The 25,277-nt window shown below is 35.2% G+C and overlaps 1 protein-coding gene across 4 annotated transcripts in view; it reads left to right on the forward strand.

Annotated features, from left to right (window-relative positions):
* The window catches only part of LOC109065022 (IQ motif and SEC7 domain-containing protein 3-like), a 129,445-nt gene that overhangs the window by 72,066 nt on the left and 32,102 nt on the right, over window positions 1–25,277 (forward strand). For 3 of the 4 annotated variants that reach the window (XM_042743354.1, XM_042743353.1, XM_042743357.1), the window contains 5 exons: window positions 1,462–2,681; window positions 11,467–11,628; window positions 20,417–20,539; window positions 22,555–22,721; window positions 23,906–24,045. In XM_042743354.1, coding sequence (XP_042599288.1) covers window positions 1,462–2,681; window positions 11,467–11,628; window positions 20,417–20,539; window positions 22,555–22,721; window positions 23,906–24,045 — 1,812 coding nt within the window. Of the gene's footprint in view, window positions 1–6; window positions 956–1,461; window positions 2,682–11,466; window positions 11,629–20,416; window positions 20,540–22,554; window positions 22,722–23,905; window positions 24,046–25,277 lie in introns of those variants that run through there. The other variant, XM_042743355.1, reaches the window with a different exon arrangement.

Genomic DNA, 25,277 nt, shown 5'->3' on the forward strand with positions numbered 1-25,277 from the left:
AAGTTCCAGAAGTGAGGCCTCATGCTCAAATACAGCTCAAAACAGTTTTGTTGCAGTCTTTGTTTCAAGGTTCATATTTACTTTAAGAGAGGGTCTATTGTTGGAAGACTGCACCAATGGAACATTCTGGGTAAAAACAATGAATATTCAAGGTGGGTTGTGAACTATCTGCGGGGGTCGAAGGCAGCAGCATTCTCAGCTTGTAGCCTCTTCTGATAAGAAACTCTGTAGCTCAGAGCCCAGAACCTATTCAAAACTTAATATTCCCCAGCCATATCTCTCCTTTCTTACCTAGTCTGAGACAAATGTAGATTACTAAGATTAGGCTTTTTCTGTGTTTTTCAAACTTCTCTCAGGGAGTTTGAATCCGTAACAATGACTAATTGCATCTGATCACTCTCTCTTATCACACTTTTTGAAACGGCAGGACTTTAATGAGCTCTAATCTGAGCTCACACTGACAGCTGATGGGAGCACAATAGACTAGCAGGTGAAATTCAGCTTCGGATATCAGATAGTGGCCTTGCATTCACTTTCTAGAAAGAATTCATGACTGACGGAACAAATTATTACTCTTGTCAGCTTTGAAGGTAATGTTGGGGCTACAGATGGAATCTTATCAAATCAGAGTCCCTCATAGACTGTCTGTATGGTCTCAGTAATGCCCTAATCTGGCTATGATGAACAAATGTGAAGTCTGTATCTATTTTACATTAGCAGCCATATGTAAAGTTCCAAAATCAATTTTATTTTTTTACTTTTGGCATTATTTTGTAGATTTTAATGGAATATCACTCCCTTTCTGTCATTTCAGTTAAACAGGCCCTGTGATGGACTGGGTATGGCCCGAGATAATGGGATAGGCTCCAGCGTCCCTTCAACCCTACATAGAACAAACAATTTAGAAAATGAATGGATGGATAGAAGTTGGCAGGCAAAGGTTCTTACCACATGGGTACTCAAAATTTAATAATTTTTGAAAGTGTTAGTTTAGGGTGATTTACCTTTGATTTTCAGCCAAACAGTTCCCAGAGTATGCCGCTTTTCAGTTTGACAGTTTAACTGTCTTGATCTTTTCACCTGCTATGTCCACAAATTATTTAATCAAATTTTATTCAAAAGGAATGTTTGAAGCAGTTTTTATAAATGCAGTCTAATTAACACAACTGTAAATGCACAATTTACCACATGTACTTCAATGCTTCTTTTTTTCAATGTGGGGTAATTTTTTGTATACAGTGTTGTATACATTTATTGGCAAATGTTATTAAGAGTTTCTGCATGAAATGCAGACTGGAGACTGGAAAATTGGTTTGTCTCAGCATGTCATGATATTTAGCAATTTGTAGTAAGTCTTGCTATTGATTTAATTTCACGCTGTCATCTCTTACTGTGGGTATTTGTCTGTGCTTGTCATAATGTTGCCTTATCTGACCTTGTTTCATATCTCTTTCTTTGCAGATCGAAATGTTAGAGCACAAATATGGGGGCCACCTTATCTCACGCCGTGCTGCTTGCAAGATCCAGACAGCCTTTCGCCAGTATCAGCTCAGCAAAAACTTTGAGAAGATCCGAAACTCCCTCCTAGAAAGTCGTTTGCCACGCCGTATCTCCCTGCGAAAAGTGCGGGTGCAAAATACAGAGGGTATCTCAGCTGAACGGGCGCTGGCTGAAGGCTGCAATCTGACAAGTATCCCCCTTGTCCGGTCCCCATCCCTGCCCACCACGGTAGGTGGCTCCCTTACTGATCTTGAAGATTCCTTCAATGAGCAAGTCCAGTCCCTTGCCAAATCCATTGATGATGCACTTAGCAACTGGAGCATGAAGACCATGTGTTCACTCCAAGAAGGTGGCACCTACCAGTTTAGCTCAGAGGCCTTTACTACAGCTGGTGGCAAAACTGGGTTGGCAGGAACAGTCCGAGAAGGTGGCCCCATGGACCCTGCCACATTCCATAGTGGAACAGGCCAAGTAGATAATTCTGAGAATGTGGCCCGGAGTGCCAGCAAGCTGATGATGGCCTTCCGGGATGTGACAGTTCAAATTGACAGCAAGAATTTTCATTTGTCCTCTTCCGTTATGGAGTCCTCCACCTCTGTTTCCCTCAGTAATTGTGTTCAGCAGGGGGCCATAATTACTGAAAGCCCACAGCAACCTCCGGTCAATGATGCAAAGGAACAACATCAACAAGGACAGCCACCGGCATCTCCCCAGTATCCAGCTCCTCCACCACTAGAGTGGGATGCTGAGGAAGTACCAGATGATGACTTCCCAGATCCTCCTCCAAGTGAGGAGGAGCTTGGGGAGGATCTTCCACCTCTGGCAATGGAGAAACTGGAAGTTCCAGAACCAGCAATTCCAGCAGAGACAGCAATAACCTCTGAAAGCTTGTCTCCACCAGAGGTTGCAGAGACGCCAGTCACCCCGATTGTAGAGGTTTTGGAAGCTAAACGAATTGAATCAGACACAGCGGACAACAGCTCAGAGCAGATGAGTAGCAGCAGTACATCCACATCAGCCCGGTCGACTTCTGAGGTCTCGTCCAAAGAGGCTTTACAGGCCATGATTCTTAGCTTGCCCCGATACCACTGCGAAAACCCAACCAGTTGCAAATCTCCTACCCTCTCTACTGACGTCATGCGAAAACGCCTATATCGTATTGGTCTGAACCTCTTCAACATGTGAGTATCCTGAGAACCTCTTATCTCCAGTTGATTGCTATGGTTACAGAACTCTTGCTTGAAGTGACTAATGCCAGATATTTTAGTCTCTCATTTTATCAAGCTGTCCTCACCTGCCACTAATATAGCTGCATGAGGGCTGCTCTTCAAAACCTCACCAAATCCTAGTCTCTCTCTGTCTCACTTTGTTATCTCACTCCTGTTATCTAGTTATGTCTCCAGCTGTGGCTAACACCCCCTTCCTGATGCCTGTCACCTTGGGTGTGTCTGACCCTATTAATAGCTCTGCTTTTATTTGAAGTGCTGTCTCACTCCCTTTTCCCTAATCTCATCTTGCTCCATTCCAAACATACAGATATTTTAAAAGTTGGACAAGCTGTCTAATTAATAGCACACTACAATAATGAGACTATTGGGTTAATATTGTATCTGTTAGTTATGTTACCACCATTTCTTGATAGGATTCTATGGCCCATCAAACTGTATGGAATTGTACAGTTTTTGCTTTCAAATTTTGTCTTTTGGTGTTCATCATCACTCTTCAGATATACCTTAATGGATTTGCCATAAATACACATTTTGACACTAAATAGCAGTGCTTTCCAAACCTGTCCTAGAGGCTCCCATTTGGATGTTTCTGTTTACTGTCTCCATTTAAGGGCACAGTGATTTCAGGTCTTGCAATCTGTAATTAGCAGAAAAACACTGCTTTATAAGTATCATTGTCGTAATACCACATTAATGTGACCTTGGACCACAAAACCAGTCTTAAGTTGCTGGGGTATATTTGTAACAATAGCCAAAAATACAATGTATGGGTCAAAATTATTGATTTTTTCTTTTATGCCAAAAATCATTAGGACATTAAGTAAAGATCATGTTCCATGAAGATATTTTGTAAATTTCCTACCGTAAATATATTAAAAATTATTTTTTGATTTGTAATATGCATTGCTAAGAACTTCATTTGGACAACTTTAAAGGCGATTTTCTCAATATTTAGATTTTTTTTTTTTTTTTTTTTTTTTTTGCACCCTCAGATTCCAGATTTTCAAATAGTTGTACAGTATCTCGGCCAAATATTGTCCAATCCTGACAAACCATACATCAATGGAAAGCTTATTTATCCAGCTTTCAGATAAACTTTACCCTTATGACTGGTTTTGTTGGTGACCACCAACTATTCAGAGTTAACAAGTGTAACTGCTGCTTACTGCATACTGCATCCTTTTATTATTAAAGTATGATCTTTATAGCAGTGTAAGATCACTTTTCTATCCCGATTCCTGTATTCCTTACTGTTATGCCTAATTAGACATTGCAATTCTCTCCACTGTGGATGCATTTTTTGATCCAAATAGCTAATTTCTTCAAGCTCATTTCACAGAGGCCTAATCTGAAACATGTTTTATTGAGATTTTATTTTTAATGCAGGACCAGTTTGTTCCTTTATTCTTACATAATGGATTTTTATAAGGATTAGCTAACATCAAGATCATGTCGGTTTACTAGCAAGGAATATAATTTAGAAAATTCATGCATGACTGCAATATAGCAATCTCCCTGAAGGCATTCAAATATTATTTTGCTACACCCCCAGAAATCAGATGCTACAATAAATGTCTGATTTGAAATAAGCTTGTATAACTTGTGTATAGAGTAAATTCAAGTTTTTTGACTCTTTTGTGTGTGTGTGTGTGTATGTAAACACATACACACACACACACACACACACACACACACACACACACACACACACACACACACACACACACACACACACATTTGATGTGTATAGTAATTTGTATGTTCATTTGATATAAATTCTTAAATTCATAAATTCATGTATATAAATTTTTGTATGTCTGTTTTTTTTTAAATCAGTGTTTATTAATTAACTGCACATTGTTTATCATGTACTAATTTGCATATTCCATATATCAGTTTCTTTTTCTATTTGCCACTTATCACTTATCAGTGATATTAGCATGCAGTGGAACTGTCTGCTTTTGTAACTGTCCTATCACCCACATACACCTTTCCAACCAAGACACCTGTTTTAAAAGCTGGAGAAATGCAGCTCCACTTTATAAATCCTGTTGGCTTTATTTTCTGCAGTGTCACATTGCTGCCAATTAAAATTCTGCTCCCGCATGTCTATTCTCTATGTTCAGCCAAGAGTGACTGAGGCATAGTTTGATAAGAGCTCTCTATACGCAAAATATAACAGAGGTGCATGATGGGAAGGTTGAATCAGGACTGTGCTGGACTATGTATCATAAACAGATTAAGATTGGAGACTTATTCTAAGCAAATGCAGATGCTAATGCTGAATAACAAATTGTAAATGTACATAGTTGGTGGCAACAAATTTCAGCACTCAGGGGGTTAACAGGGTTATTTTTCAAATGTCTGTTCCATTAAATCGGATGTGTTAGCATTCACATAGCTTCAGTATAAACATGCTGGCAGTTTAAAGAAGTGTGATTCAGCAAGGATATTCTCAAACTGTTGCTCCTTCATGACTAATTACCCTGTAGATGAAAACAGTTCGTTATTGCACAAAATGGCATCCCTGGCTAAGCATATTGAATTGTGATCTGACACATTTCAAATTGTAACAATATGATTCATGTATTTTGATGTTTTGAGTATTAACTTTTTTTGTTTTTTGACTATGAATATGTTTGATTTCTCTTTTCCCAAGGCCAATATATACAGTAAACATTACTGAACTAAAATCCAGTCATAAGTATTGCCACTATATTGTATCCAACAATTTTGATGATTATTCTCGATTACGTAGCTGTTGTGGTTAATCAAAACCTCAAATGTGTATGTATGTCAATAAATAAATAAATACATGAAAATAAATACATAAAAAATATAAATAAAGTGTGCAATACAAAAGTGTATATTCAAACATGGTACAGTGTATTAACTTCACGCTGTATTATAATTACAGATGCTGTTACAAACATTTAGGTAACACTTTATTTTATGGTTTCCTTGTTAGACGTTACAGTACATGTTCTTACTATTGTAATAGCAATAAATTATGCATAATTACATGCAACTAACCGTAAACCAAACATTCATCCTAACCCTAACCATATAGTAAGTACATGTAGTTAATTAATATTACTCATTATTTAAATGTACAATAAAGTGTAACTGAAAATTATTTACAGATGTACTTACATGCAGGTAATTTTTTTTTTTAAACATAAGCACATTGTAAAAACATGTATGCACACAATAAGTGCAAGGTATCAAATGACATAAATGTTACAGAATGGTTAAAGACAAAATCATATCATATAAAGTGGGTCCTCTGTTATGCTTCCTATTGTACAGTCTATTTTAAAAGAAAATTAAAGATCCCACACCAATAATTGAAGAAATCCATGACTTTTACCCGTACTTCTACATTTACTACCCCATGCAATGGCGCTTCAGTGCCATTTGTAGATCTTTTAAAGTGAGAGAAATAACCTGAAGATAGAGGACCTAATTAACAGTTCTTAATCAGCTATAAGGAAGTCATTGGGGGAATGTGGCTTTAAAAAGTAAAAAGTTTATTCAAATGAAGCAGTGCTTTTCTGTAGTATATTAAACCATCCAAGATCTCCATGTACTAGCTTCTGTTTATTTTCCCTTTCATTGCTGTTACAGCGTGCAAGGCAAAATGCATTGTTCCTACCTCTTAATGAATGCCTTTTGTATGGAAAGTATTTGTGTGCCTGTGATAGCAGTGACAAATAAAAGTAGATGTAAGAATATGAGTCATGAACGATTAGTAAAAAAAAAAAATGCATCAAAATCCCATTTCCAGACAGCATTTAACAGCATGTTCCTGATGTGGTAACTTACATAACTGACAAATAGGCTTGCATTTGCACACAGCGGCTCATTATCCATCTCATGAAAGAGAAGGTGCATAATCTGCTGATTTATTTTCCACCTTCACCGTGTGAAACCTTCTTTGCCCTGTGTTGATGGCGACAATATTCACGGTTGAATGTAACAGAAGGGATTCGTCTGTTTTATAGAGGTGAGTGAATGTGTGCACTTGATTATGAATCATTTGGGAGGACGATACCAGCTGCCAAGCTGGTTAATTCCCACCTGCTCATCAGATTTCCTCCAAATAAAGGAAAGTACAGTGAGAATTTTGAACATATTGTTAAATCCCTCAAATGACTCAGCTTCTTCTGTCATTTAAGGATTAGTTCCCCCAAAAATGAAAAATCTGTCATCATTTAATCACCGTGTTGTGACTGTCTTTCTCCATATGATTTTCTTTCTCTTTTGGAACCGTTTTGCCAGTGAATACATTTATTTTTTTTCCCAATTAATGTGAATTTTAAATTGATATTGTGTAAATAAAATGTTAATTTAGTTCATGCAAATGTATGTACATCTCATTTGGCATCATTAAATGCAATTAATTTTAATGTATCAGCACTCTTTGCTGTAAATTTTAGCATCTGCCATTAGTGGATTCCAAAATTGCCTTAAGTAGTATAAAAGCATAAAAGTAGTCAGTATTTGTCATTCTATCAGTGCCATTGTTAAGTTTTTAAAATGTTATTATTGTGTTCAAACAGGTAGATGGATTGTAATAGAATTTAACTACTTTTTTTGTTTGTTTTTTTCTTCAAAGTATCACTACTGTACTTATAACTTGCACAATATTTTAAAAATGAGGCGCTCATGGCTGAAAAATTGTGATAAATCTTTGGAATGGTCAGACAAAATCATGTAATACATTTATACATAGACAAACAATTTAACAAAAAGTGCATATGGGATTTAAGAACGCATTGTGTGATCTGGTGCTTATTTGCAATTATGTGAAATAGGAATAAATATCATGATTTCTAAAGCCACTTGTATATTTTATTATGCAATTTACTAGGGTTGTGCAGTGAAACCATTATATTTATTTGATAAAGTTATCTGTTTCTACCTTTATTTGGCTAAAATCAGTCTTGGGTGAGGCTTAAACCAGAAGTACCAAATTTTACCCTGCATTTATAGTGCACATATAACAAATATGCCTTGTATTATTCATATTTTTTTATCATTATATATATATATATTTATTTGTATATATTTATGTGTGTGTGTGTGTGTGTGTGTGTGTGTGTGTGTGTGTAAAATTAAGCTAATTTTGAGAGAGTGTTTTTTGTGTTTGTGTGTTTTTGTGAGTGTGTTTTATTATTATATTGATATTTTATTATTTTTGTTGATATAAATATACTTTGGTTGTATGAAGAAGGAATATACACTGAAACATGTTATTGTATCACATTATTGTTACTGATTATAGTTATCAAATACAGATAAATGTGATTTATTTGATTTATCTTGGTATTTATTCAAACAATTTGATAAAATCTGTTAATTGACCGACAGCCCTGCTTTTAACGTTATCAAAGAAAGCAAAATAAAAATAAACCAGTCTCTCCCTTACCCACACTTCATCGCCTCCAACACCCCGACAGATAAGGATAAGCCAATTTTGAATCAAATTGAGGTTTTTCTCCAAGAGAGTGAGTGAAAAGAGAGAGGGGTTGTCATTAGATAAAGCAGTTCATTTTCTGCAGGGTAGCCTAATACCTGTGAAAGCTCAGACTGAATCTAAAGCAGGTGTGTGTGTGTGTGCTCTGGGACGAGACGCTGAAATCTGAGTTTGGATTGACAGAGAGATTTGGGGACTGGAATGTGCTTTCCTTTAACAATTAAAAAAGGAGTAGGATTATGAGGGCTCTGTGAGTGTATATATGTTGGAAAGAGCATGTAAAGGACATTTAGAGGACACCAGTGTGTGAATGAAGGACAGTTGGTAAGCGGACTGAGTATAACGTGCTAAATTGCGTTTTCACCTGCTTCGTGAACAGAATGGGAATGTTTCTTTTCCCCAAAAGAGAGGAAAACAGCAGGAGAGGAGTAAAGAAAGTAAGGAGATTGTGTGTGGGTTTCAACATAGATGTTTGATTGTGTTTATGTATAAGGAAAACAGAATGGCCGTGTCATGTCCAAAAAGGTGTTCTCCTCCTGTCTTGTTTTATGCAGGGCTTGGGAAAAAGGAATGGCCATCCCCCCCCCCCTTTTTTTTTCTTACAATGCCAGAATAGGATCAGAGCACAGATGTTAGTTGAATGTCAGGTGAACTTTATGTAGCTACATGTAGCAAAAGTTCTTTTTTATCTCTCTGAATGTAGGTATTTCTTCAAATTTTCCCTGTGCACTTTTAGAAAATACAATCCCTTGAAACATACTTTTCACACCCTGGCTAGTTTATTTAATGGAGTGTCTTTTCACACTAAGTGCAAACAGCCAAACTTGTTGGCAAAGGCTATTTTTGCTCCAAGCCGTCTTTGCTCAGACAGTTTACCCTTAGTTTAAATAGCATATTACTTCTACAGTACATACAGTTTGTATGAACTGCATTTATAACAATTTGCACTTAATGTGAACAAGATGAAATTTGTTTCATTTACATGTATTATATCAATCACTTCAGCAGCTATCTTCTATTGAAAATAGCATCTACCTTGTTTTGCATTTATTATAAACAGCATCTGCCGCATCTACCTTGTTTTGCATTTATTATAAACAGCATCTGCCATTTTGAAATGTCATTTGTAATAATAACAAATTTGGAAATGATTATATACTGATATAATATAAATGATGTTTTTGCTTTATTGTAAGCATCCTTTAAGTGTTTATGTATCCTAATTACACACATTATTAATCTCAATTTTCTTTTTGGTGCCTATGGATTGTTTATTCCAGGGAGACTTGTATTATTACATCTCAAGCTTTCTTTTTGCAGACTTATGGATTGTTTACTTTCCAATCCAGTAAAATAACTTTTGAAAATGTTTTTTTTTTGTTATGGTTTTATTTTTATTTTGTAAATGTTTATCATTTATTATGGATTTTCATCTTTTAAAATCTTGTGTTCTTTTTGGTATGTATGAAAAATTCACATAGTCATGTTGTTTTACTTTATATATTATTTTTTTGGGGTATATTCATATTATTTTGTTCTTTTTGGTATGTATTTAGTTGATTTTTAATATTTTTTTTGATATATTTAGGTTTTGATTTGCAATTTTAAAATAGATGAAAATTTCAGGGATAGGTACTGTCAAACCACTTTTTTTGCATGGCTTTTCACCACATAAATAATTGTGATGGCAAAAAATATTGATTTGAGATAAAACTGTTTTAAAGTTATACCTGTTTATTATCTTATAATCCATTACAGTGTAGAAAACAATCATCCTGCATGGCAAGAAAGATTAACACAGCAACAATATTACAGTATTATTAATAATGAAGTCCTCCGATATCATTTTCAGTACAATCGATAACTATAACAGAGACACAAGATGGCAGCAGCTGCGTTTCAATGAAACCAGAGAGACTGAGTCTGTGATAGAACGAAAGCAAATTCATCTGGGATTTAAACATAGGACAATGGAAGGAGTTTAACTTTCAAAAATAAACTGCCAAATAAACGTGTAAAATCTAATGTAGTTTTAACATACATTTAACCAATTAGCAGGTTTTTACTGTAACGTGTATAATAGTTTTCTGCTAAAATTACAACCATTTTCACTTTGCAGAAATACACAGGTGCACACTAGAGATGTGAGAACCTATTCAGAAACGCATGTCACACTATTGTATATCATTTCAATGCCATTTAAATAAAACATAGTGACACACCTTTTACTGTAACTGACAAACAGGCTGTTCATAAAATACATTATGTTCCCCTCAGTAAAACTAAGACAGTCAGCAGGGGTTGTACATTTATTATGAGGAGTAAATCATTGTAATGAATAGGGAATACAGAGAGAAATAGGAGGATTGTAGAATGCAGCCAGGCAAACCAGAAATACACGTTCTCTCAGCATGTGGATGAATGAAATTTTACTGGACCCTCTATAAATCCATATGCTTTTTTTTTTCCCAGGGCAAAGATGTAGCAATGAGAATGCTGACTTAAGGAATAGAGCAACTCTATAAATTACAGCCGAGAAGCTTCTTTCTGTCCCTCGTTGTCACTTTTATTGTCTAAGGGCAGGAAAGCATTGGAATTCTGGTTATTTATAAGCCAATGAATAAGAAAAAAGAGGTTATTAATGCCCACTTGGCTTTATAGTGCTAAGGGACTGTATGTGATTGAAACGCCTTTCAAAAGAGATCATTTTTCTTTTTCCTTTAGTCTCATATACATATTTCTACATTTTACATATTTTATATCCAATAATAACAACAAAACCTTTTTTATATGTCTTTAAGATATAGTTCAATAAAAAAAAAAATCAGATTATATATTTTATTTTATTTATTTGTTTGTTTGTTTATTCTTAACAGTCTTGTGTTGTTTTGGCTTCTCTCTTTCTTTTTTTTAGATTTTTAAAAAATTGTCTTTGTCATATAATAAGTATTCAGGCTGTCAAGCAAAATGACAAAAAAGCACCATAGAGTATCAAAAAATTACAATTGATTGTTTATTCATTTATTTCTTAATTGATTGCTATTCATGCTATTGAATTAGATTTTTTGCCCACTTAGAAATATTGTAATATTATAAAATTCATATTGTAAGTTAATGCCTGTCCATTTATGTTAATACGGTAGTTATGCACTCAGATTTAAGTCTTAACAGTGCTAACTTTTTTTCTCTCTCTCTCTTTGTCCCCTAACTCCCTCCTACTATCTACCTCTTTTTCTTTCTTCCTTCTTCATCAAACAGAAATCCAGACAAGGGCCTCCAGTTTCTCATCTCCCGTGGGTTCATTCCAGATACGCCTATAGGTGTGGCACACTTCCTGCTCCAGAGGAAGGGGCTGAGTCGACAGATGATCGGCGAGTTTCTTGGCAACAGCAAGAAGCCGTTTAACAGAGATGTGTTAGAGTGAGTATTTGAAAATCCCTACCAGAATACATAGCTATGAGCAATGAGAGTCTGTAACTGTGTGAGAAAAAGAGAACAATATCATAAAAGAGAGTATATTTACACTTTTAAATGGAAGCATTTTTGTTTTGTTTTTGTTTTTGTCCTCTGTGGATTTTGGAGAGCCGTGGCATCTTTTAATGAGATCTCCTTTGGCTGCTAAGCTCCTGCCGTCTAACTGCAGAGCTTTGCACTTGGAAATGATACACTCTTGAGACCTCTTAGCAGAGTCGGTGTGTGCATGTGTGTGTGTGTGTATATACAGTGCAGAACATATGAGGTTTTTGAAGTGATGCATCTTCTAAGCCTTAAAGGGATAGTTCACCCCATTTACACACCACCATCAACTGTTTGGTCACCCACATTCTTCAAGATATCTTCCTTTAAGTTAAACAGAAGAAAGAAACATACAGGTCTGGAACTTCAGGGTGAGCAAATGATAAGAGCATTTTCAGAACTATCCCTTTAAATGAATAAATATCATGAATGGATAAAAAACAAGCACTACTATAAATTTGTCTGCAATGAAGTTCTGTCTGTCTTTTTTAGATACAAGAATGATACATTTTGTGGTTCAGAAAAAATAAATAAATAAATAAAGATAAATAAATAAAAATAGACCAAAAGCATGCAAACTTTAGAAGTAAATAAAGAACTCCTCCCTGACAGATATGGGGCATTTGTGAGCTTTATTATTTCCCACAGAACCCTAAAAAGGTCTTTTTCAAGTACTCCCCAGAAAGCTTTATAATGCTGTGGTAATCCATCAATCCCTGGTGCTTATACTATTCTTTCTGTTCTGCCCAACATCTCCACAAAAGCTTGATTTTTTCGCAAAGGTCAAGGTGTGTAGGCTTAGTCTTAAAATGTCAGTAGAAGAAAAGAGTTTATGTTTGTTGTATTATTCTTTCTGGTGATGATCAGAAAGAGAGAGAGAGAGAGAGAGAGAGAGAGAGAGAGAGAGACATACTGAGAGAGAGAGTGTGACACATGCATGATTAATACCTGATTAGTTCAATAGCTGAATAGCTGAAGGCATACACTCCCACCACAAACCTATAGACCCCTTCAATGTTTGTAAACATTCGGTTGCTAGGTTATGTGCGCGCGCAGCATGGGGTCAGAAAAAATGTCGCGGCTAATAGACCGGCATATTGTGTCAAGTTATGCACTGTCTTTGCCACCACAGGAACGGGAACAGTACCATAAGAAACTTGTTTAGTTAATGGCAATTGTCTGCCTAGATCCCGAGCTCATAACAGAATGGGTAGACAACGTTAGCAAGTGGCCAGATATTCACTGGCCCGCCATATACAGCTATCTGGTGGACAAGCCGAGTGTTTACACGCGAGAAAAACTAAGAGCCTACAAATCGTTAGACGCTTATAATTACGTAGTCTGTGGGCATGTCCAGACGGTTTTATATAGGCTAGCGATATAGGCGATGACTTTTGTGTGTTAAAAGCGGAGGTTTTACCGAGCCAGCGCCAAGGGAAAAACACCTCTCTATGTACCAAGCCTGGGTTGTGATCAACAAGCGGGGAAGGCTACATCCATACTGCAAATTGCACCTGCATGGCAGGGTTAACGTTAAGTATTTACCCATTGGAGACGGATGCACTGTAGACTGATTTCCTTGACGTGATGGTTTTATTTCCCTAGAAAACTGTTCACGACTACTAATCACTTATACCCTGCATCCGTCGCCTTTCCCTCTAGGGTAGCTACTGCTGAACTAAACGTGTGTCTGTCATTCCACCAGTTAGCTCGGAGATGCGTGGAAATCACGTCAGTGCGTGATGAGGTCAAAAAAAATAAAAAATAGCTTGCAGCCACAGATGTCGTCTGTTTTTTTGAAAAGGGTGAAATCCTGCAGGAATCCTGAAAAACTTGACTCCACAACTGGTTGCGATTTGCACAGTCCACAACACAACAAGTAGGCATTTTGACGAAAACAATATCTGGTTTAACGTTAACACACACGATTGAACGTTCTGACCCCGACATGCGCACTACGCACTTCGAATTTTCCTGTGACGTCAACCGTGAAGGGGTCTATTGTTTGAATTTTTTGACTTATACTCTCACATTAAGCACATCGAAATTTGTTTTTTCACTAATTGTATGTAATTACAAGTGCGCTCTCTCTCTCTATCTGGCCCCACCCATCTGTTTTGGGTAGTTGGTGTTTTAAAAATATATAGCTGCCATATGATGTGCATGTGTGGTCAATAAAGCCACAGAGTATGAAGCAGAACTCTTTGCCAGTTTATTCATGCTATACGAGTCGACACCATTAATCTCCATTTACATATAAGGACCCCAGGATATGCACACAGTAAAACAGGATGTTAAAAAAAAAAAATAAAGTGGTGTGAGAAAACAGCAGAGCAGAGAAAAAGGCAGATTCAGCTGGGCACTTGTTTTAAATGACCTCTTCTAGGCTAGCATTTTATCTTGACAGTTTTGCTTCTCGTCTAATTGCTGTTATATATTTCTTTAACCCACTTTCGGGCTGTTTTCCTTACGTGCGTTCAATACAAATTCAACAAACTTCTTCAAGTCAGGGGAAAATCTCCCTAATTCCCCAACAGTCTTTCACCTAGTTTCATCTAAAAATGCATTTATCAGCTCCAGGAAGCAGCAATAGGCAAAATTTGACAAAGGTGCAGGCTAATTATAATTTCAAATCATTAATCTCCAGTTTTTCACTTTCGTGCATAACAGACACTTTTCTGAAGTTAATAAACTCTAAAATCAAACTTGTGCTGCTTTACTAAGTGATATTAGGGTGGAACAAAAGGGAGCACATGGTATTTTCAAATTTCATTCTCCAGAGAGCTTTACATTTACATGAAAAATTGGTGATTAGGAAATATTAACAACACTACTAGCAAGAAAATGAATAAACATTAGTATCATTAATAAGCCATTTTAAACTAAACATTAATACAAAATTAGGCATAAAAAAGAAACTGTTCAGCTCATTTTAAGTAAAGACTTTACTTCTGCTGCTTTAAGATGTGAGCTATGACATGCAACACCACAGATTAATGACTCTCTGCTGTAGCCAAAAACAATATTTCCTACCAATATAATAAATGGACACTAATATTTTTATTTCCCTCAAGTCAAGTCAAGACAAGCCAAACATTTGCATTTTAAAACAAATGCCATTGCTATTAAATTTGCTTTGGTGCACATATATAAGTGAAGGAAAGAAAAAAAAAAGACATAATGCTTTAAAAAAGCACCAAATTTAGATTCCTTCTTTGGATCTTCTCACTCAGATGGCAACCTGTCTATCAGCTCCTACTGTTTTCCAGCAGTCAAGCTTTGTTCTTCAGTGGCTTGCTTCTTATTTGGACAGGCAGAGCATATATTCCCAATATCCCCAAATTATAACAGAGCAAACACTCCATGCTTGCATGAACCCACCTCTAGGGAAAGAACCATTATTGCTCACACAAAGATAGATGCCATAGCTCCCTGACAAAGTCATGCAAAGCAAAGCATGGAAACCCATTTAATATAAGAATAAAGCCCATAGTATACATTGTATGTGAATGTCCATGTACATTGCACGTGATGCAAATTTCATCAGGAGAATAGTACACACAGACAGTATGTGCACTGCCCGATTTTTGTAACCATGTGTACTTTCTATGACCAGGTTGCACATGCACACTGAATTTGTTTTGCTTCCATTGTTTAATAGTAGATAACAAAACCAAAGAGACGGCATAGCAACAACACCAAAATACCAGAGACTGCAGCAAATCCAGATGCCTGTATTGACAAGCACTTGTGTGAATGGTTAATTAGATAACTGCAAAGAGTACAAAGACATTTGTATCAGTCAGCTTCTAAAGAAAAGTAGCACATACACTGGACAACGATGAACTTTTTAGAGTTCATGCATGCTATCAAATGGAGTATATTTTGAAAGGCAACACATTCGACTGTACTCGTATGCTAGCAAACACATAACAAACAAAGTATACTTTGGGATTTGATCAATCATATGAGTGGCCAGATTAAATAACAGGAGAGTAATGATAAAATCATAACAAACAAAGATAAAATAAAATAAAATAAAATAAAATAAAATAAAATGAATGAATGAATGAATGAATGAATGAATGAATGAATGAACAGGACACTCCTAGCCTGCACCACCTTATACTAAATAGTACTTTCTTGTGTAAAGTACACTGTAATTGTACATACTGCAAAATATAGTGCAGCTATGAAAGTGAATGGTGATCATGGGCTGTCAAGCTCCAGAAATACAAAAGTATGATTTATCACAAAAGTAGCCTATACGACTAATGTGCCATTTACCAAGTCATCTGAAGCCATACAAAATGAAAAGAAAAATAGAAACTAATTTCTTGATTATAAGTTTGCCTTAGCATGTGACTGCCTACTGCAACAGTTATGGAAGCAATGGAATAGAAGGATTTCTCTCCTGTTATAAGTAACAACTATTGAACCAGCATACTTTGTTTACACTCTCAATGACATATATTTTCATGTTATATATATGTGAAAATTTTGAGTTTTAGATATGTTTTTAAATATTGTGGATGTGTGGTTTTTATAGTATGGAGGCATTCAAGTAGCCATAATGATACAAACATTGTAATCTTGCATATTTTCTAGAAAGTTAGTTGCCAGAAATACACCTGACACAGCTGACAGATTTCATATAATATCTATAATATATATATTATTGAAAGAGGTGATAGATAGAGCAGCAAGAAAAATTATGTTTGTTTCTTGTCAGATTATTCAAAATGACCCCCGTGAGATCTTGGTTAGAAACCACGGCAGACAGTGCGATATCAAAAGTCCTTTGCCAAAGATGTCAACACATCAAACTGTCTGATATATAACTAGAATTTTAGTCACAATTGACAGTGTAGAGAGGGTGATCAATCACGTCACATTCTGGCATCCTTATTGACACTCAATACCAAAATATACAAAAGCAAGTATTTGAATATGTTGGCTAGTTTTTATTTTTATTTATTTTTATTTGTTTATTTTTTTGTGGATGGACTGAAGAGTGAATATGTGGATGGTTATTATTACTATCATCATACTGTATATAGAAAACACCATATAACAACATTATGTGTTAATAATAACATAATAACAATATGTTGCATATCTAAAGCACCTGTAGGTTCCTGCTGGTGTTTACTGGTAGCAGTCAAAATATATCAAGTTTCACAAAGGTAATCAATTGCACATTAGTGAGCCTGCAAACAAGCTGCACCAACCATATGGTCATGGTTTCATATGGTAAAAACTTTAACAGACTTGTTTACTTCTACTTTTCTTTGTCTACCATGCAAAAATCTCCTCACCTGCTAAATGCCAAAAGGGACTGAAGGTGTTGAACAGTTGGATTTTCTGTAAATTGCTGCAAAAAAGTTAAGGTCAGTTGATCAAGGCAGTGAAATTACCAAAAAAAAAAAAAAAACGGTGTTGAACAGTTGGATTTTCTGTAAACTAAATATCCCCTCACTATTGGGGATCAGACTATTGATCAGCTGGAGGCCTTCAGAAACTCCCATTAGCCCAGGCTGTAACGTATTATCTTTAGGAACAAGCTGTAATGTACAGCAGTCTTCAGCAGAATAACATGCAGGAGATAACATGGTACTGGGAAACTTGGATAAATCTAGTGAGGTGAAACATTCCCGTATCACCATAAGGTTTAGTGTGCTGGAAGGAAATGTTTTAGGGAATGTGGCACAGTGGCTAAAGCTCAGGATTGAGCCCATAAGGAGTTAGCCATGATCTATAATATTCTCAGCACCCTTGATCAAAGCATTTAACCCATGGTTGCTCCACTTGTATTGTGTGTAATAATAAGCGTGTGCTGAAGTCATGGCTCCAGAGTCTTTTTTAATCGGCCACATGCAGGGAGTTCAGAAATGTTCAGTGGAATTGGAGATGTTCACCACTTCTTCTCTTTCTCCTGATTTTTGCTAAGCTCATTATTAGTTGTTGTTGTATCAATGAGATGTGAGTGTAGCACCCGTAAGGGCCATAAATCAGTTTAATTGTAGTTTTTTTAAGGGCTTTGAGTGGTTTTTTCATTTTCTTTTAGACCTTTGAGAGGTTGTTCCTGGTCTATTAGACCAATGTTCCCAACCTTAATCTCGGAGTACCTCCAATAGTATACATTTTAAATGTATCCCTAATCAGACGCATCCATTTCAGGTATTGAAGGACATGCAGGATAGGTGAATTGGAGATACTAAAAAATTGCTTAGAGGTTTGAATTAATTTGTTTGTTAGCCCTGCAATGGACTGGCCATCCATTTTATTTTATTTTATTTTATTTTATTTTATTTTATTTTATTTTATTTTATTAATTAATTAATTAATTTATTTTTTATTATTTTCCTGATATGCTGATGTAGGCTTCAGGACCCTACGAAATCAGTTTGAAAAAAGGAAATGGACAATCTTTGTACAATATGTCTGTATCTAAAACTCTGATGAACATTCATCTGCAGTTTGGTATCTGAGTACATTTTGACTGTTCTAAAGCTTTTCTAAAAAAATTAGGACATCTGCAAAAATGCACTGTATTTTTCTTCTTTTAATTTCACTGAAAGTAATATGCTTGTCTTTTTGAAATGAGCTTAAGAAGTGTTCTGCTTTTGATGCAGAGACATTAGATTCTACTCTCACTTTTTGTTGATAATGTAACTAGTTTGACAGACGAGCACCCAGTGCTTCCAGAAAGATGAAAAAAAAGCTCAAATTAGTTTAAAGTTTAGTGTAGTCCTTACTATACAAAGCATGTCCATCATTGTTTGCAGGCATTTAAGAAAATATTTTCCAATGTTTTTCTGGCTGATAATTGTTTTAATGATTTTTCTCTGCTTTTGGTTCTGCTAATGCAACAACAGCAGCTCAAGTGAGACTTGAACAAACTGATGAAGAAAACTGCCTCCATCACTAGAATCAATCAAAACAATAAGTTTTTACCAAGCTTTACTCATTTTATATACCTTTATTTAGCAACAACACCTTTACTGTAATTGATCAAAAGTGGCTATTGATTGTAATAGGAAGGATTCTAACAAAAATACTAAACAAACAAACAAGCAGGCATTATACATCCAAAATGAGTTTTTCTTCATAAACTAGGGTGGACTAAAAAACTAAAACAGCTTTTGTAGTGACTACTAAGTGACTTTCTGTACATGTGCATGCTATAATCATAATTCCATGCATTTGAAAGAAATGTAAATTATGGACAATAGTAGAAATACATATATTTCAAGACACATAATAGCGTGTGCATGTGTGAAATGTTTATGCTTGTTCTTTATGTTTTTATGTGATCTGAAATAAATTGCATACATTTTGCATGAATTATTCCTTTTAAAGGCAGTTTGGTGCACTTTGAAATAAACCTTAAAGTTATACATGTGAGTGGGAGGTCATTGCTTTTGTTAGCTGAGATGCCGTCACTGTGGGCCTGGTGGTGGGTTGAAATCATCTGTGAGTGATGTCTCTTGACGGTTATTGACATCCTATCATCCTCACTGTGCAGTTTATGTGTTAATGTTAAGGTTCACTTCACAGAGGTCTTGGGCACTAAGAGTGGATTTCATACGTTACTAATACAATTGTCACTAAGATCACTAATAAAAGCCCCACTTTTGGCTGTTGATATAACAAATTAGTTGCACATTGTACTTTTTGGCTGCAGCAGAGTGAAAGCAAACATAAATTTTAAATAATGCAGAGCCTTCCATCCTGCAAAGGAATTTGAGGAAGCTAACTGCTATCTTTTTGATCAGTGCTCCATTAGATAGGGTAAGAATTAGATATTATAAGTATAGGAGAGCTGTGACAAAATTCTCTGAATTCTGACAAAGAATTTTGTCAAATCTAGCAACTAATTTTAAAAGCAAGCTTAAATCTTTTTTTTTTTTTTTTTTTTTTTTTACTACCTCATTTTAAAGAATTTACAAAATCTAATTCTGAGAGTGAGGTTACTGGGACGTTTTAACGAATATGTCAATAAATAAGATTTTTTAAAAATGTTTTTTTTTTGTAAGAAGTCTCACCAAGGCTGCATTTTTATAATCAGAATTACAGTAAAAGCAGTTTTCAGCATCATTACTCCAGTCTTCAGTGCCACTTGATCCTTCAGAAATCATTGTAATATGCTGATTTGGTGCTCAGTCATTATTAATTATTATTGGTTCTCAATTATAAATGATGGTTCAATGCTGAAAAGAGTTGTGCTGTGCACTGTTTTTGTGAAAGCGTGATGCATAGAAAGGTCAAAAAACAACATTTATTTGACAGAAATCTTTTGCCATGTTATAAATGTCTTTACTGTCACAATTGATCAGTGTAACACACCCTTGATGGATAAAATTATAAAATTACTTACCCCAAAATTTGAATGGTATTATACACTGGTACAGTTTTAACAAAATTATTGAGGAATTATTATTATTATTATTATTATTATTATTTAAATGATTATATTTTTACAAATAATTAAATTAAATTGTTATAAAGTATGTGACATTCCAGCATTTCATCCAAGGACCTCCTCATACAGTTCCACAGAAGTCTGGGCTAAACCTCAAATACTGTAACCACTGACCGTAGAGCTGGCCCTGCTTCTGCTTAATACCTTGTTTTTCTTACACACTCTCTTTCCCTCATTCATTTTCTGCCTGTTCCTTCTTTCTGATAGCTGTGTGGTGGATGAGATGGATTTCTCGGGGATGGAGTTGGATGAGGCACTGAGGAAGTTTCAGGCTCATATCCGTGTGCAAGGTGAAGCGCAAAAAGTGGAGAGACTGATAGAGGCATTCAGGTGAGACTCCAGACATTGTTACACACACACATACTGTACAGTAAACGCTCCAGCCACCTTCATATGTGAGGGGAAGATAAGAGCCGGGCCTGAAATGGGATACCTGTGCTTATGAACATTTTCATCCCTGCACTGAAGGATTTAAAGGCAAGCTGAATGCTCTCCATAAATCAATCGCATTCTCAAGGAATACAGCGCTGTATTACAATAAAGTAAAGGATTGAAGGTTTAATTTGAAAAGCAGTTGGGTAGTTGACATGAAACAATTTTTGGGAAATGAATATGCAGTGTAACATTATAAATGTTAAAAGTTTATCATATTAACAGAGAAACTAAATATTTGTACTTTTATTATTTGTTACACTGCAGGACCATTTTAAATGAACTAGTGAAGTGAAGGCAAGTGATGATAAATTAAAGGAAATAAATTTGGACCAGCTACAACACTTAAAATGTATATTTATATACTATATAATAAATGAACTAGTGAAGTGAAGGCAAGTGATGATAAATTAAAGGAAATAAATATATATATATATATATATTATTATATAAATGTATATTTATATACTATATAATATATTATTATTATTATTATTATTATTATTATTATTATTTTTCATTTTTATTTTAGCTTCTTTTTAGATTTAATTTTTTTAGTTTTAGCAATAATAGTAAGTCAATTTAAGCTTTAAACTTGATTTAAATTTGATTTGAAATAAAACAAAATGTTTTTAATATAATATTTATATTTTCTTTATTTCAGTGTATGAAAACTATTTTAAATATCTTTTGTTGTTGTTGTAGTTGTTTTAGCTTACATTATGCCATGTATAATAAGGTGATATCACTTTGGCCTGTGCAAGTGTAGAATGTTTCTCTTATAGCACAAATGCTAGTGTGGGTTTACTTGACATTGGTCTGATAATCCAAATAATTATCTTGCTAGAACAATTACTTTCCATTCATATGCAACAGAGGCTCTTATTTCGATTCTGAATCTTAATGCAGTTGCAGCCCTGAGAGTTTCTAGGGTGATAGCCAAATGTGCTTTTGTTTACAGCAATGGAAATAACAAGACTGCTGATGAGCCTTATGCTGCTGTGTGTGTGTTTGAGTGTTGCACACGTCTGCATCTGTGTGCGAGACACTGGTTTATAAATAACTGTGGTTGCATAACACAATCCAGCCTGTTCCCGGCTGTCTCTCCTGCATTGCCTTTGATATTTCCCAAACCTAAAAAAAAAAAAAAAAGAGTGAGAGAAGGGGTAAATGGATGGGAAATATTCATAAATAATAATATTTTAATGAGTAAAAGCCATTCATCACAATTACTATTGCTAATACTTGCTAATAGTTTTCAAAAAAAAAAAAAACTTGAAATGCTAAACTTCTGTGAACCACTCATCTTGCACCATTGTTCTATAGACATAAATGCAACATAAGCTCATTGGAGGAAAAAAAGTGCTTCTTCATACATTTTTGCTAAATTTATAGAACAATGACTATTATACTTATATAAGTATAATTCCCTGCAGTTTCCAGCTGAAATGAACACTAGTGGTAGTGAAACAGAAATTATGATTGTGGTGTGTATTATTAATAAAGACTTATTTTTTATATGACCTATAAACATTTTTTATCATAGTGCATGATTTGTAAATTAATACATATGAATGTGTGCTTTACGTGTGACTTTTCTAATATAGTAAACTTGCTCGGTAGCCCACCTGGTATGCAGAGCAATGGGTGAAGAGTCCCACGAAACACAATCTGCAATAAATTACTTGCAATTACATATCTAAGTGATTAAAATTGGGATTTTCACGACATGAAATTTTAAATGAATGAATAACAAACAACACTTTTAACTAGCTGTTTTTAAACAAGTACCATCACATTTACAAATGATTCATGACTATGAACGATAAGCAATAGAAGGTTATATTTATGAAAATGTGCTAAATAAACATAGGTGTTGTTTGTCTCTTTTTTTTGTATCCTGCTTTTCTCAGCCAGCGTTACTGTATGTGTAACCCAGACGTGGTGCAGCAGTTCCACAATCCTGACACAATCTTCATCCTTGCGTTTGCCATCATCCTCCTCAACACAGACATGTACAGTCCCAACATCAAACCTGACCGGAAGATGATGCTGGAAGACTTCATCCGCAACCTAAGAGGTGAGACAGGAAGAAATATAATAGGAAAATGCTTAAAGGAAGGACTGAATTTATTGAAATTTATCAAGGGACAACCAAACACAAAGTTCCTGAAGGTTGAACTTCCTTCACAAGTTTTTTTTTTTCTCATGCTTTGCTGTTTTCGAGTGTCATGAGAAAGCAGCTCTCATACAGCATTGAAGCATTAACAAAACTAACACTATTCCTTTGCTGCCTTTCCTTCAGTAAATTTAGGATCATTTCACTTGACTAAGTGAGTGGGCAAAACCTAACTAAGCATCAAAGTATAATGCTATTGAAAGCACCCTAAAGCACATTCATTTAATGAAAACAGCCAGTGACATCAGCACACTGTTAATCTCACAGTGTAAACTTTCATTTTTAGTACTCCGTGACACAGAAACTCTCTTACATTAGCATATCTTAATGTGGCTCCCTGCATTGCTATACTTTTATCTCTGAACTCATAAAATGTAAACTTTTCTCTCAGTAAAAAAGATCAGAGACCGGAGAAATCTGAAGAAATATAAAACAAACAATATAACAGTAACACTTTATAATATGGTTTTATTTGTTGATATCATTGGATAACCACATTACTTTAAAATAAACTAATATACTTCTTATTGTTGGTTAATGTACATTTAATAACATTAACTGATGGGACCTTATTGTAAAGTGTTACCAATGTTACAATATTTTGATATCATCTAAACTGCATTTGCTGCCTGCACCTTACAGTAATTGGCTCTAGCTTTGTATATTTTGTCTCTCATTTGCATAAAGCCAAATTTTCTAACATTTTTGACACTCTTACCACTGGCTCCACTCTGCTGTCAATCCCACAATGCCCCCTACCATTCAACCCTCTCCTACGGGGTAAGGGAAATCTATCTCCTCATCTGGTTTTGCATAACATCCCCTGATGTTTTCTTGTATCCTCGAATCTCCCTAAATTTCATTAGACTTTAGCTGATTTGCTGCATATTATATTCATAATGCGGATCTAGCCTAGTTGTTAGTTAAATCACTTTCTACAAAGAAAAATTCATGTTGACCAGTGGGGGATATGAAAGTAATACAATAGGACTGTGTGATCCTTTTAATGTTTGATATGATATTTATATATTATGTGTGTGTGTGTATATATATATTCAGCACTTTTGATGTGTGTTTTTATTTAGGGGTTGACGATGGTGCAGATATTCCACGGGACATGGTAGTGGGAATATATGAGCGTATTCAGCTGAGGGAATTACGATCAAATGAAGACCATGTCACTTATGTCACCAAGGTGGAGCAAAGCATTGTGGGAATGAAAACGGTGAGTTAAACAGTTTGGGGTTTTCTTTACAGCTAATATCCATTTCATACTGCATCCAAATATATTCTACATGACTCTTAAACTGTCACAAAAAGCTAAACTGTCAGAGTTGTGCAATTATTTTTCCGTCTAAACTGATTTTTTTTTTTTTTGTAATACCCATACAGTATACCAAATAGAGACCATTAAAATATGAATATACTGTATCTAACATAGTTGTTCTGCTATTTAAGTCTACCATCTAAAAGCTGCATGCATGGAGTGGCACAATATAATAATTCATTGGGCAGTTGGTGATTCATTGCAGCTCACGCCTGTAGCATTGCTGCCATTCCTCATTATTGCAACAGAAGAATAGCAGCACTGAATAACCTCACAGTTTTTTCATTCATTATCTTACCTCAGATTTACCCTTTACTGTTACATTTCCCACCCACACTGCAAAATGAATCACTATTTTTGTCCTTTTTTTTCTCAGTAAAAAGCTCAGTTTACTTGAGGTGTAAAATTATATATTAAGATCTTAGAACCTTTTTCTATATTTCAGAAGATATATACTTGACCTAAGTGTAGCTGTACTTTTTTTCCTATCTGGTCTCATGGCATAAACGTACTTGGGGGCACATTCGAGCGAGACGCGAAATACATACCAATACGTACATATCACTGCAGTTTCCAAAAGAAATTAACACTAGAGGCAGTAAAACTCTGACACCTTTTATTCCTTTTCACACAAATGTACAGAGTTTTGATTAATAAACTGTAATTTTCACACATTTACTTGAAGAATATCTTGTTATGACTTTTTAATCAATATTAGTATGCTGGGAGATTTGAAAACTGATGCTTTTGAACGTTAGCATCGCACATATCCAGCTTCATATCTATGGGTTTTCATATACGGTAGATTTTTTCGGTAGCTCACGGATTAAGTGGATGTACTTGAGAGGCGAGTAGCTCTGGTTTGAATCCTGTGTAACCACGGTTCGGCAAAACAGTTTGAATCTGCATATAAGGAAGTTGAAATGGCACAGTTGCATCAACAAAGGTGTTTATATATCAGTTTTGAATTTGTTAACACTATCGGGTAGGTTTAGGGGTTGTGTTTGGTGTAGGGCATATTTCCAACATGATAGAGAATTTGCTTTTAGCCACACTCCATGGATATTTGAATTCTGAACCACCGCAATACGTACCAGATGCAACATAATAAAAACACAGCAATACATACC

This window comes from Cyprinus carpio, chromosome A4, assembly GCF_018340385.1.
Source record: "Cyprinus carpio isolate SPL01 chromosome A4, ASM1834038v1, whole genome shotgun sequence".
Taxonomy (NCBI): Eukaryota; Metazoa; Chordata; class Actinopteri; order Cypriniformes; family Cyprinidae; genus Cyprinus; species Cyprinus carpio.